At 44.6% G+C, this 17449-nt stretch overlaps 1 protein-coding gene across 3 annotated transcripts in view; it reads right to left on the reverse strand.

Moving 5' to 3' along the window:
* The window catches only part of anks1b (ankyrin repeat and sterile alpha motif domain containing 1B), a 183902-nt gene that overhangs the window by 46033 nt on the left and 120420 nt on the right, over positions 1-17449 (reverse strand). For all 3 annotated transcript variants that reach the window (XM_079335793.1, XM_079335792.1, XM_079335795.1), the window contains 4 exons: positions 7901-8562; positions 7079-7201; positions 4325-4394; positions 1989-2095 (listed from right to left, as the gene is read on the reverse strand). In XM_079335793.1, coding sequence (XP_079191919.1) covers positions 1989-2095; positions 4325-4394; positions 7079-7201; positions 7901-8562 — 962 coding nt within the window. The remainder of the gene's footprint in view (positions 1-1988; positions 2096-4324; positions 4395-7078; positions 7202-7900; positions 8563-17449) is intronic.

Genomic DNA, 17449 nt, shown 5'->3' on the forward strand with positions numbered 1-17449 from the left:
GTCTAAGTCAAACACTTGTGACTGAAAACAGAGACACACACTGACCACGTGTGGGAGAAACGCACTAAAAAAAGAAACGGAGAGATTCTGTGATTTCCTTGTTGCCAGAGCAACCAAACGATTAGATGCAGGTCACACTGAGCAGAGGACCAGAACACACACACACACGCACGCACACACACACACACGCACACACACACACACACACGCACACACACACACACACACATTTTACACACTTAGATATTGACATAGAAAAGCCTCAAACTGTTATTGGTCGGTCAGAAAGGACATGAAACTGCATCCTCTGACCTGGAAGTCTTCTTGGCATACCTATAGCTGTCTCTCATTGGATGTGACGTATAGAAGGATTTCAACATTGTGGGTTTTGTCATAGAGTTTGAGTTGAGGCAGGTTTTTACATAAAAAAAGAAAGAAAGAAGAAACACACAAAAGCTGAAGATCTGAAGTGAAAGCTCTGGATATAGCATCTGAAAATGGAGGACTTAGGTAGGCTAACTTTACTCGTTTACACATTGCATTAACACTTCGTCTGCATTGACTGCTTGAGATCAGAACTCACTTGTCTTTCTGACATACAAATAAGCACCCACCCGTTTCATAATTCTTAATGCATCTCCTTTACAGCACGCAGGAGCGTTTGCACAAGCAAACCAACTCTGACCATGGCGTGCATCCTCTGTATGTGGTCTGAGCTGAGGGATCTCAATCCGCCCCTCAGAAAGCGTCGGGGTGCGTTCACATCAAGCGTCAAGGCTATCCACTTAATCACCCAAAATGTCGCCTCTGAGGCTAACAAGCTAATGCTATCTTCTTTGAATTCTAATTAAAATGATATGCACTGGGACACTGATTTCATAACCAGTGTCTATAATCACTAAATATCACATAGTATATCTGCAGGTCTGTAACTTTAGTTGTGCTAAAGGGCTGAATATTTGTTAGCGTTAGCCTGACTGACGGTCAGATGGATTTGGTTCATTAAAGAAGCTTGTAAAGCAACACAGACGTTAAAAACTCACTCTCTTCTACTATCTCATGAGATGTTCTTGTACTTTTGTCTTGTTGGCTTTAAAACCATTTGGAATAACCATCAAAACATCTCTCTGAGATGCGACCTTGTTACCTAACAGAGACGATCTTATACTCCATAGAAACTCCTCCAGTCAGCATCTCTCTGCTCCTGTGCAGTCTGTCTCCTCGCTTTCTGCCTCTGCTGCAGTTTCTCTCTATTTGCGTTCATCACTTCTCTTCAGCTCTTTCTGCTCGTTCATTATCCATCCACCTTCTATTTTCCTGTTGCTGTAAACTCCTACCAGCACACCCACACAAACATCAAAAGATTTTCTGGCTGCAAAGTGACCCAGTGTGAATCTCTGTACGTCACTGAGGATGAAGGGAACGACAGATAAAAGAGAGATTCAGGCTCTTCCAAATGCACGGGCTACAGGTGGTTTAATTCCAGTGTGCGTTACTGTTGAAGACAAGGTTCAAAACTACGAACCAAGCTGTTTTTCTCTGTTGCATTATAAGTGAGTTGAGTGCATGTATGTCTGCAAGCTTGATGCTGGAGATGTGGCGTAGGATTTCTGTGCGTAGGAGGACCTCACATGGCATCATTTGGGAGAGGCAGGGACGATGGGAGAGAAAGACGGAGAGCGAAAACGATGCAAAGAGGCGGAAATCTAATGAGATAAAGAAATCAGAGTAGAAAGAGAAAGACTAGACACGCTAATCACTGCAAAGAAGATGATTAGAGATGATGAGCTGCACCTAGGGGAGCAGAGAGAGCTCAGTGGGAGGTGGACAAACAGAAAGAAGAGATTGCATTTAAAGCATCGGTAAAGAGCCACAGCAAAGACAAAGAAAGGAAGGAAAAGGAAAAAGAAATGGATCAAAAACTTAAAGATGCCTTTTTGTCCTTTTTCTTTAACCTCAAAACACCTGAGAAAAAAAAACTCACTCACCATAAACTGGACGTTGTCGAATCCGTTGGCCAGCAGGTGGTTCTCATACTGGACCAGGCCGATTGAGTCGAGCCACTGGCCCACGGACTGCAGAGGGCAGCGGGGACCTATGAGGGGGTGGAGGGGCAAACGTTTCAGTAGGGAGTAGCCGTCCACGCGGTAGCAGCGGCAGTCCGGCTGAGAAAGCTGGCACTGCCACATCATGTTCTGGCGGGCAAAGTGGCTGTCGAAAGAGCCCGCCATGCTTTTGGGGAGTCTTTTGGCAAGGCAGCCAGAGAGGGGAGAGAATTAGGGGAGGGAGGGGGTAGGGGGGGGGAGGAGGGAGGGAGGGAGGGAGGGGGGGAGAAGAAAAGAGGGGATGCAGGTAAGAAGAGGGAAAAGAGAAGGAGGTGGTGGGAGGCTAGTCTAAAGGCATGGCGAGGAAGGAGGGGGTCAACATGCGAGGGTGCAAGCAGGTAAAGAAGAGGCGTCCAGATGTTTCCTTTGAATCCAGCCTGATGGGAGGATGAAAAGCAGGAAGTCTGAAGTTGTATCCAGAAAAGAGCTTCTGTCCTGGGGTTAAATCCTGCCAGCCATGGCTGCTGGAGAAGACTGGAGGTATAGATCCGCAAGCGGAAAGCAGCTGTGTGTTTGTCGCGCACAGCAGAGCAGCCGCTTTCTTTTTCAGCTGTTGCGCTCGCTTGGCTGCTCTCTACCGCGTGTGTGTATGCAAGTGTGTGTGTAAAAGAGAGAGAGAGAGAGAGAGAGAGAGAGAGAGAGAGGGAGGGAGAGAGAAAGAGCGAGAGCTGCATGCGCTGTAGATTTCTCTTTATCAAGTACTCCCACTCTCATCTGTATGCTCCTGCAGCCTCCTCTCTCTCCCTCTCCCTCTCTCTCTCTTCTCTCGCTCTCTCTGAGCGCTGCTTCTCCTCCCTCATTCCCTCTCTCGCCCTCTCCTCTCAGGCTACCTTTCGTCTCCGTCTTCTGTCAGGGTGCCGATTGTGACCCTGCTCCCTCTACATATATCTGCCTCGCACCGCTGATAATAGCCATCACAACAGCTTCAGTGTCTTTGTCTGCAAGAAGCCAAGATCCCTCCCACTCTTTCTCGCTCTGTCCCACACACACATACACACACGCACCACTCTGAGGGCGCATGCAGACGCAGCTGTATGAAGTGTTTATGTGTGAGTTGGTTGCGGGGAAGCATCTTTGGCACAAACAGGATCTCTCCCTGTGGTAACCATGGTTAGCTGAGGCTTTCCTCTTATGGATGAAAAGAGAGAAGGAGGAGGGGTGGGGAGACCAGGAGCTGGAGTATGGGGGTGTTTATGCCGGGAGGGTGGGTGGGGGGGGGAGGAGAGAGAGAGAGAGCGAGCGAGAGAGAGAGAGAGAGAGATGTGCGGGGAGTGTACAACACAAAGAAGGACTTCATGGTAAGCAGGTGAGAAGAACCGGTAAAAACAGGGATATGATGGAAAAAAAGTCGTCAAACGTAATCACCCACACACATTTAAAAAAAATCGGAGAGAACATTCTGGTTAGATTGTAATTACGGTTTTATTTTCATAGGTTTGGCTACCAATCCTCCTCACGGTTCTAACAACAAACAAACTTTAAGTGCAAGTTTGACAGCGTAATCATCACCCCTCTTTCCCTGGGGTTTCTCCTCTCAGTAATGAATCAATAGACTCGACAGGACCTGTTCACGGACTTCCTGTCAATCAAAGACGATTTACAACCTCACCTGTTTCATCTCTCTAATATCACTCCAGATCCCACAGGCACTCTCTGACTGCTTCTTCACCTGCGTGGACTCCTCGCCTCTTGAAATGTCTACCCTTGATCTATGGTCAACAGTACATGTCTATTGGTCTGTGATAAGTCAACACACAGTACCAATATTAGATTTTAGTGGCCTTAAATGGACATATATATCAATAAATCATCAGAAAAAAAAAATAGAAGAACTTAATTTAATCAAAATATCCTCAGGAATTGGGAGACAACTTGCCTTGAAGGATCTCTGGTTAACTGATAAACAGGAAGTTAATAAGCAGCATACTGTAACTGGTATGATCAACCAAAAACAGCATTTTTAACTAGATAACTCCTCTGGATTGTTTTTTAATTTTGTACTGAGCAAGGTTTATTGTGTTCATATTTAAAGGTGTATGCAGTAGTGCCCTTGACCATTAAGGTTAGCCAGAATTTTGCAAACAGGAGAAATGTTTTGGATATAACTTACAGCGTACAATGTTGCAATAATCTACGATAACGATCAGCGACGCTAAGAAATAAATCCTTCTGTACTTAACCAGAATCAGGATAATCCTAAGTGCTTGTGTTTGCTTTACCTGTGGCGTCGCCCTTGACGTCCAATCCGCTGCCTATTCCCGCCCCGATGGAGCTCATGATCTTGTCAATCTGAACAAATGAGGGAGAAAGACACAAGCAGAGTGAGGGAGACGTTCAGCAAGTGCAAGGGGAAAGTCATTTCCCAGTAATAAGGCTAACCCCTATTTCTGGATTCAAGTGTCACATAACATGATCATTACGGCAACAAGCGCGCTGAATGTCAGTCTTTCCCCTGGGAATTGATAATCATGGAGGAGCGGGGGGGGGATGGGGTGGGGGGGAGAGATGTTATTGTGAAACTCAAGAAAAATGGGGGAAGAGATGAAGGGAAGGCTGGATTGAAGGGAGCTGGTTCGTTAGTGTCGGGCTGCTGGCTGTCGACCGCTGATCACTGACCCTGGACCTGCTGCTAACCACTGAACTATAAGACCTGAACATCCATCCACCTGTCAGGGCTGCTGGCTCACCACAGGTCACATCATATCTGGCCTGGCTGAGAGCCGGTTGAGACCAGTGTTTAAAGGGCCAGGCACTGACAAAAGCAAACTGTGTTTACAAGCTGGCACACCATGAAGGTGACCTTATCTTAGAACATCCATTTCTGCATGTCACAGCACACTGATCACCTATTTATATCCAACTAGTTAATAGCACTTCAACGTGAAAAATGATCTGCGTATATTGATTTAAAAGAAGAAGCCAATGTAGTTGCAGTAACAGACTCTTCTCTCTCCACAGGCCCAGCTCAACTTGTTCTGCTGCAGCCAGCTACAATTTCTGTTGGCATAAAAAATTCCTGCGTGGCAACCAAGTATTGCATGTGGGTGGCCAACTGCGGTCACAAGGTTGAATCCCCAAGCTGCGAGCTTAGCCAATTACTTTACAAGTCAAACATCCCCAATCCGTTGCTCTGTAGCTTCCATGCGTGCTCCAGTATTTACAGAGCAGAACAGATGTAGCAGACCCACTCATACAAAAACTGGACACTGGGTCTTCTTGTAATCTTCCGAGTGGTTTTTTTTTTGGCTTTCAGAAATAGTCCGCTTGTTACGTAAGCTTTCACTTGGGCGGCAACATGTAGAGGTCATGTGGCTCATTGGGCTGATGCTTAAACACGGCAGCATCTATTTCTTGATTCAAATAAGTATTTGGGTTGACTTAAACTCGGATCTTCTTCGGTCATTGGAGATCTTGAAATATCACTATAAGTCTGATGATGATCAGCCATCATCTCTTCTCCATTATCTGATGCATTTTCTTTGCTTCAACTAAAAGTGTCAGTACTGATCATTTTCATGGTACTTAAAAAACCCTTCTGTGCGTCCACACAACCAGATGTCAATAACTGATTTGTGGCTTAAACACCAGTGGAAAAGAATGTACAACACAAGCTTGTTACAGTATGTACTGAAGTGATCCATCTAAATTCTGTCGTTTTGTTCAGTTAAATAATTATTTGATGGTAAAGAGATCATATTCTTTTGTACAAATACTTCCCTTCTGACTGATAATTTACATCCAAACAACTCAAGTGGAACACTTCAGCAGTTTTTTAAATTAAAGCCGGATTAAAGCACACATTTGTAAGGCACACAACACACCTTTAATTAATCCTGTACTGTAGCGCTAATGAGAGAATGGAGCTCTTCAGATCGTTGTCTGCTGTGGGACGTCCCTTGTGATTTCCCTCTTGCTAACATCGCAACTCTTTCTTGAACATGCGCTGCAAATAGAGCGACTTCTGGGTCTTTTTTTTTTTTGTCTTCTGACGTCTCCATATGTATCACTCCACTATTTCCCTGAAGCCATCTTATCTCATCCTCCCCGAGCATGCAATTACACAGGAAAGGTCACCTTAATTGCTAAGAATTATGGGAAATTCCATATGGTAATTCATCACCATCAGCAAGTTATGGGCTACGTTGAGTGCCTAATGAACACGCACATGCAAATGCGGACAAGCACGCAGAAATGTACTTGCATTAGCATTATTTCAAAAACAGAGAGAGACTAATTACCATCCTGATTATTCCAACATGATGTTCTTTACGGTTGTTGGATTTCTTGAACTTTCAGGCCCAGAAGCATCAGTGTCCTTAAGAGGGTGTTGTGTGAATGATAACCAATGAGCAGAGGCTAATGCGTCTTTGACCTCATTGTTTATAAAGGCATGAGAGTGAACAGCGGTGTCCAGTCAGCGGGTCACGTCTGTGTCAGAGACGCTTTGAGACAGCACACAGCAACACAGCACTGAGCCCCGACCTCGACACTCAATAAGATGAACTGCTTTCTCTTTTATATATCTTATATCTTTTGCGCTGGTCCGCCATTTTTATTGTCTCTACAGAGGAGTGATCTCTACCGGGAAAACTCAGGGGGTCTCTTGCATTTAAAGAGACATACACACCAAAACGGAGCGTTCTGAGAGAGCTGGTTTCTACAGGGTTACAAACCTCCTCTGGTGCTTGATTCAGTATATTATATTATATTTTGACCAAAGCACAGCACAGATGTTTCATTAAGACCACAGGGGGACTGTTTGAAATGATGAAAAAAGGGTATAATTTTTTATAGGTTTTATGTTGCCCCTTCATAGGCCACTGGTTTTCATTCTGTACCTGGTTCACTGTAAACAGTCTGATAAGCCTCAGTACTAAAAAGATGACATGTTTATGTTTATTTTCTGTTAATTTGACTCCTTTAATACCACAGTTTATTCTAAATCCATAAGTCTCTGGAACATCTCCTCTTACCTCTTCCCACTCTGCAGTGAAGGACGGTGTTCTTTCCAGTCTCGACCCAGGACTCGCCCCCTCTCCTGGGCTAGGACTCCCAGGCCCCTGGCCACGAGACCCAGACCCCCAGCTGTGCTCCTCCTGGTCAAGGGTTTAAAAACACGTTTTTTTTGGTTGTTTTTTTTTTTCTTACCAAATAAAACAGCCTCCAAAAAATAGTGATTACATGATCCTTAAACTTTAAAAATGTTGAAAGAAAAGTCAAGTCCGTTCACTGTAAATCAAAGCTCATCTATAATAAGGCATTTTTCATCAAACAGACTATGTATTTAACTCATGATTTATTAACTCATAATGAAAAGAAGAAGTCTCACAGGCTGTGGGTCACAGCAGGGAGCCCTGTGGTCCAGATTAGGGAGTTATCTAATTGGCTCGACTGTTTTCTTGCCTTGCTATGAAGTGACTCTGCATAATGCAGCAGGATGCTAACTACCTCCACAGCTGCATAATTCATACTACAGATTACTTACAATACATTCATGTAGCTTCTTTGCTAGCTGGGACTTCAGCGCTGACCTTAACTTTTATCAAGAGAAACTTTTGAACTTAACTTCTACTAAAAGAGTCTGTTGTGTCATTCTCGGCCTCTTACATAAACACCTCAGAAGCGAGAGCCATTATCAGATAAGAAGTTTCCAGTTTGAACTCGGCTTCATAATGCAGCAGCATTAGCTGGTTTCTACTTCATAAATCATGTTAAAAGCTTTGATCACAGAAGGAGAGAGTCATTTTTAGAAGCAAATACAAATGAAGGGATTATATGAGTGGACATAGTCTGACCTGTATGGGAGAAACAGCTACCAGGTTGGAATCAGACTTGGACAGAGACTTGGAGAGCTGCAGGTCTAACACGCTGCGGGGCATGGACCTCATCCTCCCCAGGGTGCAGGCCCTCTCTTCGTAGCCAGCTCCTGATGCAGCGCCTTTGGGCACACCTCCTGTGTGGTTGCCACGCAACTCTGGAACTTCCCCGTTTCGATCAGAGTAAGAGGAAGGGGGGCGGCCCAGCGTAGACCAGCCTCGAGGCTGGTCCGGCTGCTTGTGGGTTTTTGATTGGGCTTGGTCCTGGTTGACCTGTGTGTGAAAGACAGTCCTGTACACCACCTGTGGCTTCTGCGGGTCGTGAGCACTGCTTCGAGGCGAGGACTCCCTCTCTGTCTTGGAAGCGGCCTGCGCGGGGCCTCCCCCGATCACGATGCTGAACTCGGGGCTCTGCAGCAGGCTGCTTCGGACGTCTGCCGGGGCATATTTGCGAGGTTTGGGGTTGTAAAGATGATAAGGCGTGTCAGGGGTTTCACAAGCAGGGGAAGATCCATGAAGGAGTCCTGCGAACTCCTCGGGGATGTGGCTTTTTCTTCGATCCTCCAGCAGAGGATTGGATGTGGAGGCAGAGCAGAGAGGAGGGGGAGGAGGGGGCTGATCTCGCTGATACGACCCGTCGTCTGCAGGGAGAACACAAACACACCAAACACTGACTGATTAGGATTAAAATCAGACAGATTTGCATAAAATAGTCCTGTCACGACAAAGATACATACAAATGAATTTACTCTGCAAGAAGACAGAAATGAGATCAATCACAAACAAACAAAACACACGATATTTAAACGTGAAGAGCTGATGGATAAGCACACCGCAGCTTAGAGGAGGGAGGAAGAAACGGGGCTTAAAAACTGCAAAACAAGCAAATAGGAGGATAAAAACGAGGTGATAAGTCTTCTGCCTCCCCGTTGAAAAGATGGTTGTTTCTCTGAAGAAAAGTAAAAGACCTCCTGACTTGGATTTTACTCCTTTGCTCCTTCACTGTCTGGCTGCAAACGTGTGTTTGGGTGTCTGATCTTGTGCATGTATGCATGAACTCACGGGGCAGACATTTTTACACCATTGATTTTTGTATTTGAGGGAAACGCTTTCATGCCCGCTAGCTGTGTCTGATCAGTGAGGTGAAAGAAAAGTAGCTGAAAGCTTTCTTTAAACCTAATCTGTTTTTTTTTTCTTCTTCTTCTAGTGTACCTTTGTATGTGTTTGTGTCTTCCTGACTACCTGTCAGCTTGTGTATTCTTATGTTCACATCCGAAAAAACAAGACACAGCCGAGGGCCCAACAAGTGTTAGAAGTGTTAAAAAGACTCGTCGTCTCTGGATACAAGGTGCAAAACAACAGGTACATTATTTATTCGTATTCTACCTCGATTATTTATTACTCCAGTTCCACTCTCACACTCGACTAACATCATGTTCCAGGTAGATTCAGACTGTAGCTTAAGCCCTTTGGGGAAAACGGTCCTGCTCTTATTTTTGCATCACCTACAAAGTGTTTCATAAATGCAAAATGTATGAAGCTGGACTGATAAGTAGAGGTGTAAAAAAAAACAACAAAAAAACAATTGAGACCTGAAGCAGGTGTAGAAACAAACAAGTAGAGAAAGATGCAAACAAAGTGTTGCGGATAGGGAATTTGACATAATAATAGAGCAATCCTTCTGTACAGACATGAATAGAGATCAATGAATAGATTGGACAGTCAAGATAATCACGGTTAACACTTATCTTAAGCTGACTGTATGAACTAGAACAGGCCAAAACAATGTGAGCGTCTTTACTGATGTGACTTTAAAGTTCTTTCTCTCTGACCTGCAGCAACACACACCTACTGAAAGACTCAGCTGGAACAGGAAGTCAGTGTGTCGAGCCCAGAACTCCTTCCCTCTGCTTCCTGTCACTGTGTGTCTAGATCAAATGATCTCACCACTGATAAGAATCAATGAAACACACACACTACTACAGGGTCAGTACGATAAATAGATATAGTTCACGTCCACACTGCCATACATCGAAACACTTCAACCCTGAAGTCAAAGCTGCCACTTTAACAAGAGCTCCATGTGAACACACACACACGCACACGCACACACACACACACACACACACACAGCATGTGTCAGTTGGCACTTCATCCCTGACTTGTCCACATTTCATGAAACAATTACAGAATCCTGGCTGAGAAGCTTCCATGAGACGATCTGAGTTTGAAAATGTCACTAATGCATTTTGAAAGCGAACCCCCAGAAGAGTGAGTGTCTGAGATCTTTCTCGCTGGTTAAAAGCTGTGGAAGAATAACAGTGGGAGAAAGTGGAGTGATTGTAGCAGCGGCCCTCGAGTGGAGAGCCTTTTCATATGACTTGCTGTGAATGTGATTGCTGCATTTTGCTTCACCTGAACAGTAGGAAGCACATTAACAGTCTTCAGGTAATAAGGGCTGGAAATATGACTCATGCTCCGGCGTCACATGGACATGGCTGTATTTTCCTATACAAGCTGAAAGCTCTTTGGTTACGACTAATCCTGAACATTTTACAGGATAAAGAGCACAGAGTGGCTAAAGATCAACATCATAATGCACCGTGTTTACCTTTGTCCTCAGCACTTCACTGCTATTCTTCTGCTGGCTTTGTCCCTCAGGTGATTGTGCACTTTGTCTGTAATCTATAACACTAACCATTGACAATCTGTCAGGAGACAACCTGCTGATTTATTACATTTACGCTTGTAAGAAAAAAAAGTCAAACATTTGTAAAATGTCAGACTTAATTAAATAGATCAAATCGATCTTTTGATTCAATCTCTTCAGATGATGCAAAAATTCCTAAGTTTACACTGCACCTGAAGGCATCTAACATTTAAATAATAAGAAACAAAAAAAAAGGAGGACGAGATGGAGAGTCAGAACAAAACAAGAGGAGGAAAAAGGGGAAAAAAGATGGAATCCAGTTACGCGTCTTCAGCTCGAACTAGTCCTCCTGTGTTTCTTCTTTAAACCGTGCATTTCCTTTGCAAACCTTTACGGCTCATCTCGTTGCTTCTTTTCCTTTTTAGGATGAGTAACTGTTGGCAACAGGTGAGTATTGGTTACTACGGCAACAGAGAGCCTTAAGTGTAAGCATCTCTCCCACTTTTGTTTTGTTTTCCCGGGATGGTTAAGTATCTCCGGCCTTCGAGAGACCAAGTGAGAAGTCTGAGGCTGATAAATATGTGTGTGTGTGTGTGTGTGTGTGTGTAACAACTCAGATCAGACAGATGAAAGCAAAGGTCGAAAGAGGAGGTAGAAGACAAATTGGAAGCAAAAAAACCCCAGTAAAAATCCTCGAGCTTTTCAGTTCAATAAGATCAGATTTCAGGTAAAGATAACATATAAAGAACATCAGATGATGAGAGTGAAGACACGCTGACAACTCGTGTGAGACAAATTAGAGGATTGATTACAGAGAGGCGCAATTTGGCTCGACTACCTTGAATCTCTCATTTCTCTTCTTCTCCCCCTGCAGACTATCGATCGCCTTTCTCGGCGTCGTTTTAACCTTCATTAAGTTTTTCTCTTTCTCATCCTAAAGATCCCTCTGCAGCGCTCCCTTATAGACTGTCCTCACACTGTGTCTGTGTGTGTGTGTGTGTTTCTTACCTGGCCATCCAAGACAACAGCTCAAATAAGAAACAGCCACACAGCGAGTCCTGCCGTTTGATGAAATGCAGCAACTACCATCAGAATCAGATGGAGCAACAGCAGCGTCACCCTGAACACCTGCATTTTTATTGCACAAGCAACTAACACCGACACACACACACACACACACACACACAAGTTGTGGCCTGCAGCAGCTCAGCCCAGATACTGGATGCAGCAATGTTTGTGTTTGCTTGTGCAACCCAGTGTGTCTCGTAGTTAATGACCATCAGCTGATCAGGGTGAAAAAGCTACTCGCCTGTCAAAGACTCAGAGAGACTGCTTTATAACATCGAGTGACAGACGCTAAGCTTTGTGAAGTCGTCGATTCCTCCGGTTGATAAACGGTCCAAACCTTCAGCCGGGAACATCGTCACTCCACCCCACCCCTCGGAGAGAGACAGTCCGGAGGAAGACAGTGGGAGGAAGAGGAATAGATCTGACACTGTGAGGTATTTCTTCATCGTACCTAAACGCTGAATCCATTCATCCATCAACTCCTTACATTCATAACTCCTGTCAGGTCGGCATAAAGTCTTAACTGCACTTGGCGAGAACGGTCAAATCGAAAAGACAAAATAATCTAATTTAGAAACATTTAATCGATTATCTCACCTTAACACCAGTATGTCTGAATGAAACCTTAACAATAATGGTCCATGAGTAGGAGACGTTTACGTGGACTTCCAGTTTTGATCAGGTTTTTTAAATATAACCGTTTTGTGTTTGTGGATGTAAAGATGAAGAAGACGGGACCTGGTTCTTGGACAGCTGCTGACTACCGACCGTGCGTACAAAAACAAACATGGCGGCGGCGGCGGCAATGAGAGCATCTTTCTTCTGGAGCCACGAACTGAAACTGAGTTTTGTCTGGAAACGCTGGACTGTATCCGCAGCACTATGGTGGCACTCACTGTGCTCAGCCTATGCTTAGTGAAAAGCAATACTCCACAGTGGTCTCATGTTGTAACAAACAAACACGTATACAAATAAAATACTCAAAACTCCGACATCTAAAGAGCCTAAAACATCTATTTTGACTTTATGAAACGCACCAACAGAGAACAGACTACATACTTAAAGCCTGCTTGGAATGAGATCATCTAATTAAACGACAAACTCATCTAAAATAATTACCTTCTCTGAGTTTTCTCCTGTTAGCAATCATTACACAGAAGCTAGATTTCATTTTAGACTAAGCCGTTTTAATTCTTAATTAAGCTCTTAATGCAATCTCCAAATCCAAAGACGGATGGATGGAATGGTGCTGAGGAGAGATGGATACGAAAATGTCGAGTCCCCTCTTCTTGCCTTTGACCCCTGCTGCAGGGTTTAAACACGCGTTTGCTTAGTAATGATCAGAGATCTCTTCCCCGGCGTTCATAATGCACGGAGGAGATGGGGCGGGAAGCAGAAGTAAAGAGAAGAGTGCTAGAAGAAGCTTGAGAGCGGGTTGAAAAGCTTGAATGTTAAAGTAGTCAAGAGAAAGAGTGAGTGGGCAAAAGATCAAGGAGAAGCAGCAGAGACAGAGGTGGTGCAGAAGGCTATTTGACTGAATGGAAAACAGAGTTTAAGTGGAAGGCTAAATGAGTTATGAAGAGGCAAAAAAGAAAAGGAAGAAGGTCTGATAAATGGTAGTGAGTCGGAGGGAGAGTGAGGGGGCGGGCAGGGAGCGTATAACAGTGACTGATGGGCAGAAAGAGAAAGAGAGAGAGAGAGAGAGAGAGAGAGAGAGAGAGAGAGAGAGAGAGAGAGGGGGAGAGAGAGAGAGAGAGAGAGAGAGAGAGAGAGAGAGAGAGAGAGAGAGAGAGAGAGAGAGAGAGAGAGAGAGAGAGAGAGAGAGAAAATGAGGGAAATGAGAGCTCTGAAAAAGTGGCTGGAAGAGACTATATTTGCTCATTCTGTATTGAAGCTGCCTTCTAATTCCTATTTCCTGTTAGCTGTTGTTATTGTCTTTTCCCGTTTGTTTCTATCCATATGTAGTTCATCTGTTTACAGTGGCATGACTTCCTGTCTGCTTGTTGTAAATCTCTTTTTGTTGCCTTAATTTCTTTTTACATTCAAACGCTTCTTCTTCATCCTTACCTTGTGTGAAGGACTAAATGGACTGTGAGCCATGTGAATGCGCACCCACACTATAAAGACAGCTAACTATCTCTCATATTCAGAGATGCTTTTCCTGTGTGTGTGTGTGTGTGTGTGTGTGTGTGTGTGTGTGTGTGTGTGTGTGTGTGTGTGTGTGTGTGTGTGTGTGTGTGTGTGTGTGTGTGTGTGTGTGTGTGTGTGTGTGTGTGTGTGTGTGTGTGTGTGTGTGTGCGTCTCAGGCTGGGAGATGATCCAAACATCTGATAGAGCGGCGCTCATCGCACCGTCTCTTGTGGCTCCGCACTGACTGTTATTAAAAACTACAGAGTAATATCTGAGCTGTCAGTCATCTCACAGATTTAAGAGGCATCCGTATTTCCAGAGCGCTGCAGACCTGGAGACATCATCGTCGGCTCCCTGGGCCTCAGGCGTCTTTGCTAATAAAGGCCACATCAAGATTAGGGCTGCTTGGTTTGGGTTGCTGATTTAAGAAAATGTTAAAGCAACAGGAAATCCACTACATAACTTGTAAGAGTAGAATCAGTGCTGCCTTCAAGTGCTGCTGTAAAGGCCACGATCATTACCTTGAAGTGCATAAGTGGAGAGTTCTAAATATACCTGAGACGTGTTGAGTGAATACAGGCTCTACATCCATTGAACATGTCAAACCTTTATCTACTGTTACACGCTGATCAGGCTGCTGATCATGAAGTGAAAGAATGAATCTGAGTTAATAAAACGACCACGTTGTTGTCATCAAACTTCACGCTCTAATTCTTTGAAAATGGATAGCAATGGCTGCATATATTCTCATCAAATGTTTATTTTTTTTCCCGTCTGTGGTGAAGTGCCCTCGGCTAAATATTTGACGTTCAGTGGCAGATAAACGTCGAGTGAGTGATGTAAAAATTGCATTTCACAGTGACACAGATCAGAAAACTTGATATTCCAGTAATGAACATGGACGTGGTGCAGTTTTCATCATGTAGAAACATGGTTAAGTTTCCAGGATTACTTTACAACATGTTCATGTTTCTGATAGAAGATTTGTAATCTTTAAATCTGCATCATCTTCGATAATTTATTTAAATGCTGAGTGGAAAAAAAAAGTTCCAACTCCATGGTCCAGAACATTTGGCCTTATCTTCACACACACGTGCCCACTGAGAGTTACCTTTACGTCTGCAGCATCAGAGCAGAAGCTACACTAACAGGCGCAAACAGGTCGGTCTTAACTCGCCCACTGTGTGAGGCACAGAGAGAGAGAGGGAGGACTCCCTGCTGAGTGCATTACTTCATGTCTGATAACCTGTATGTATCTGAAGCAGCCTTAAGGCGGCAAGGAGCCGAGTCTGCAGATATTGAATTCTCACTTTCTCTCCTGATTCGAGTACGCAGACTATATTGCCACGGCAACTGGCTCGTCTCCTGCAGTAACCTATTTTCTAGACTCCTGAAGTCAGGAGTGATGGCAGTCTCTTACTGACGTTGTTGAAATTCCACTTGAGTGTGTGCATGTGTGTGTGTGTGAAAGGGAAATGGAGAGGTTAAACATGGTAAGAGGTTGTCGCAGATTAGCTGTGTGTGTGTGTGTGTGTGTGTGATGCTTGTACAATGTGTGAATTTCTGTGTGTGTGTGTGTGTGTGTGTGTGTGCGCGCATGTGTGTCCAGAGCAGTGGGGTTGCTCTTCCAAACTGTCAGCACCAAATGTAGTCAAGGGGCAACACACAAACACACAAAGATCTTTGTCACTGCAGTTGTTGAAGCAGCGTCTCTCTCTAGCTAAATGAATTCTCTAGTTTTTTGTTGTCGTTTAGAAAGAAGTCTGCGTGAGCTTCATTTGGTTAATGAGCTTCAAAACGTGAGTCACCATCACCTAAAGCCATGCTAGCGGCTGTGTGAGGCTGAGCTTAGGCATTTTAAAATGAAGCAGGCCAGTGTTTCCCACACATCGATGATACTCGGGCGGCCCGCCCATGTATATTTACGGCCACCCAAGAGTGCTATATTTACCTAGCTTTAAGTAGAGAGAGAGAGAGAGAGAGAGAGAAAAAGTTAGGATGTAAGTGAACCTATTCGGATTTATTCTTCTGATAACGGTGACCGTCTGCGCACAACTGTTGACCCCACCTCCTCCTCTTCCTGACAGGCTTCAGACTAAAGTCCTCCAATCTTACCCCGACTTGTTGGCACCACTGCCTGAGGTGAAAAACTAAATGATACAAGCACCCAGAGCGTGTGATCAAAACCGTCCCGGCTCTATGATGACTCTGTGGTGTTAATTAGATCTTCGTCTCAGAGGGGGAAACTGTTTGGAGTGGATACGTAGACTGGCAATAAGTTGAAACGCGACAATCCTGCTCTGCGTCAGGGACATGTGGATGCCACTCAGTGGAAATGTGTCCAAACGTGAAGAGGAGAGAATAGTAGATGATGAACAACGACAGTAATGTCTTGAATTGAACGAGGATTTCTCCGTGAACAAAAATGCATTCAATGAAGCGACAACACAAAAACACGGTGAAAAAGACACATCCACCACAAAATAGGTCCCTTTCCTTTCCCATGCAGACTGCCCTCTGCTCTGCTGTGATGCGCTGATACATTTGCTGCAGACAGTGCAGAGAGTATTGTAAGTAGAGGAGTTCAAACTCACTGAATCAACTGCTTTGAATCAACTCATTTGATTTGTGTATGTGCTAGAAAATAGATAGAATAGATACAACTACAACACCGAGTCCAGGTTGGGTTTTTTTGTGGCTTTTAAAACTGCTTTAGAGCCGAGGGACTCCAAAGAGAACCTCTAACAACTCCCGAATCATGTGTTTAAGCTAGTTCCACACTGTGTCTGTGTGCAGCTTGTTGCATGGAGGCAGTATATAGAGCGCTCAGAGATGGAGCACTTTGACAACAGAGGCTGACCCATTGTTTGTCGAGAAGAAATAGGAATGGTTGGTGCAGCTTTAAATGTTAAAGAAAAGGGAGAAAAACAGGGTTTTCCCTTTTGTAAACGATAGACGAACGCGAGTGTAACGTGTCACCTGCAACATCAGTCTTTGGTGTGTATTAGAAGCTTTTCCAGCACCTTCACAGCTGATTTAATACACACCTGCAGATCTGCGCCTGTGTGTCACTAACTTGTCGCAGGGGGCACTGCATAATTCATGGAGGACGGCTGGGTTGCATCCGCTTTTGCATAACACTGCATTGCACTTGGCCGCTCCGCTCCGAGGGCACTGAGGGAATATCTTCCCGAGCAATGTCCAACGTTACGTAAAGCGGAGCATCAGCAGCAGCAGCAGCAGCAGCAGCAGCAGCAGGGATGGATCGGGTTATAAATAGGTCTGCTTTTTATCCAGCCGCCCACGCAGGTGGATGACACCTGCATACTCTGCTGCGGGGCCGAACGTTTATTGTGTAAACGCTGGGTTGGTGTGGTGAAACATTTTCAGGATTGAAGAGGATGAAGGCGGAAGGGCGAACATGAAGAAATGGAGGAAATACCTTTTTTGGTGTGCAGGGTGGGGGAGCAAAAAAGTGCTCTCTTTACTTTCTCGTCCTTATTTCTCTCTCCAACCCCCCTGAAATCTCACATTTCATTCTCTGCATTTTGCTGATTTTCATTCATCGCCCCCCCCTCTCATCCTCTTCCACCCCCCCTGCATGCTTAGACTCTCACTCTCTCGTTCGCCCACTCTCTTTTTTCCACTGGCATCCTTTGATTTCTCAGACTTTTTGCCTT

The sequence above is a fragment of the Symphodus melops genome, assembly GCF_947650265.1.
Source record: "Symphodus melops genome assembly, chromosome: 22".
Lineage (NCBI taxonomy): Eukaryota > Metazoa > Chordata > Actinopteri > Labriformes > Labridae > Symphodus > Symphodus melops.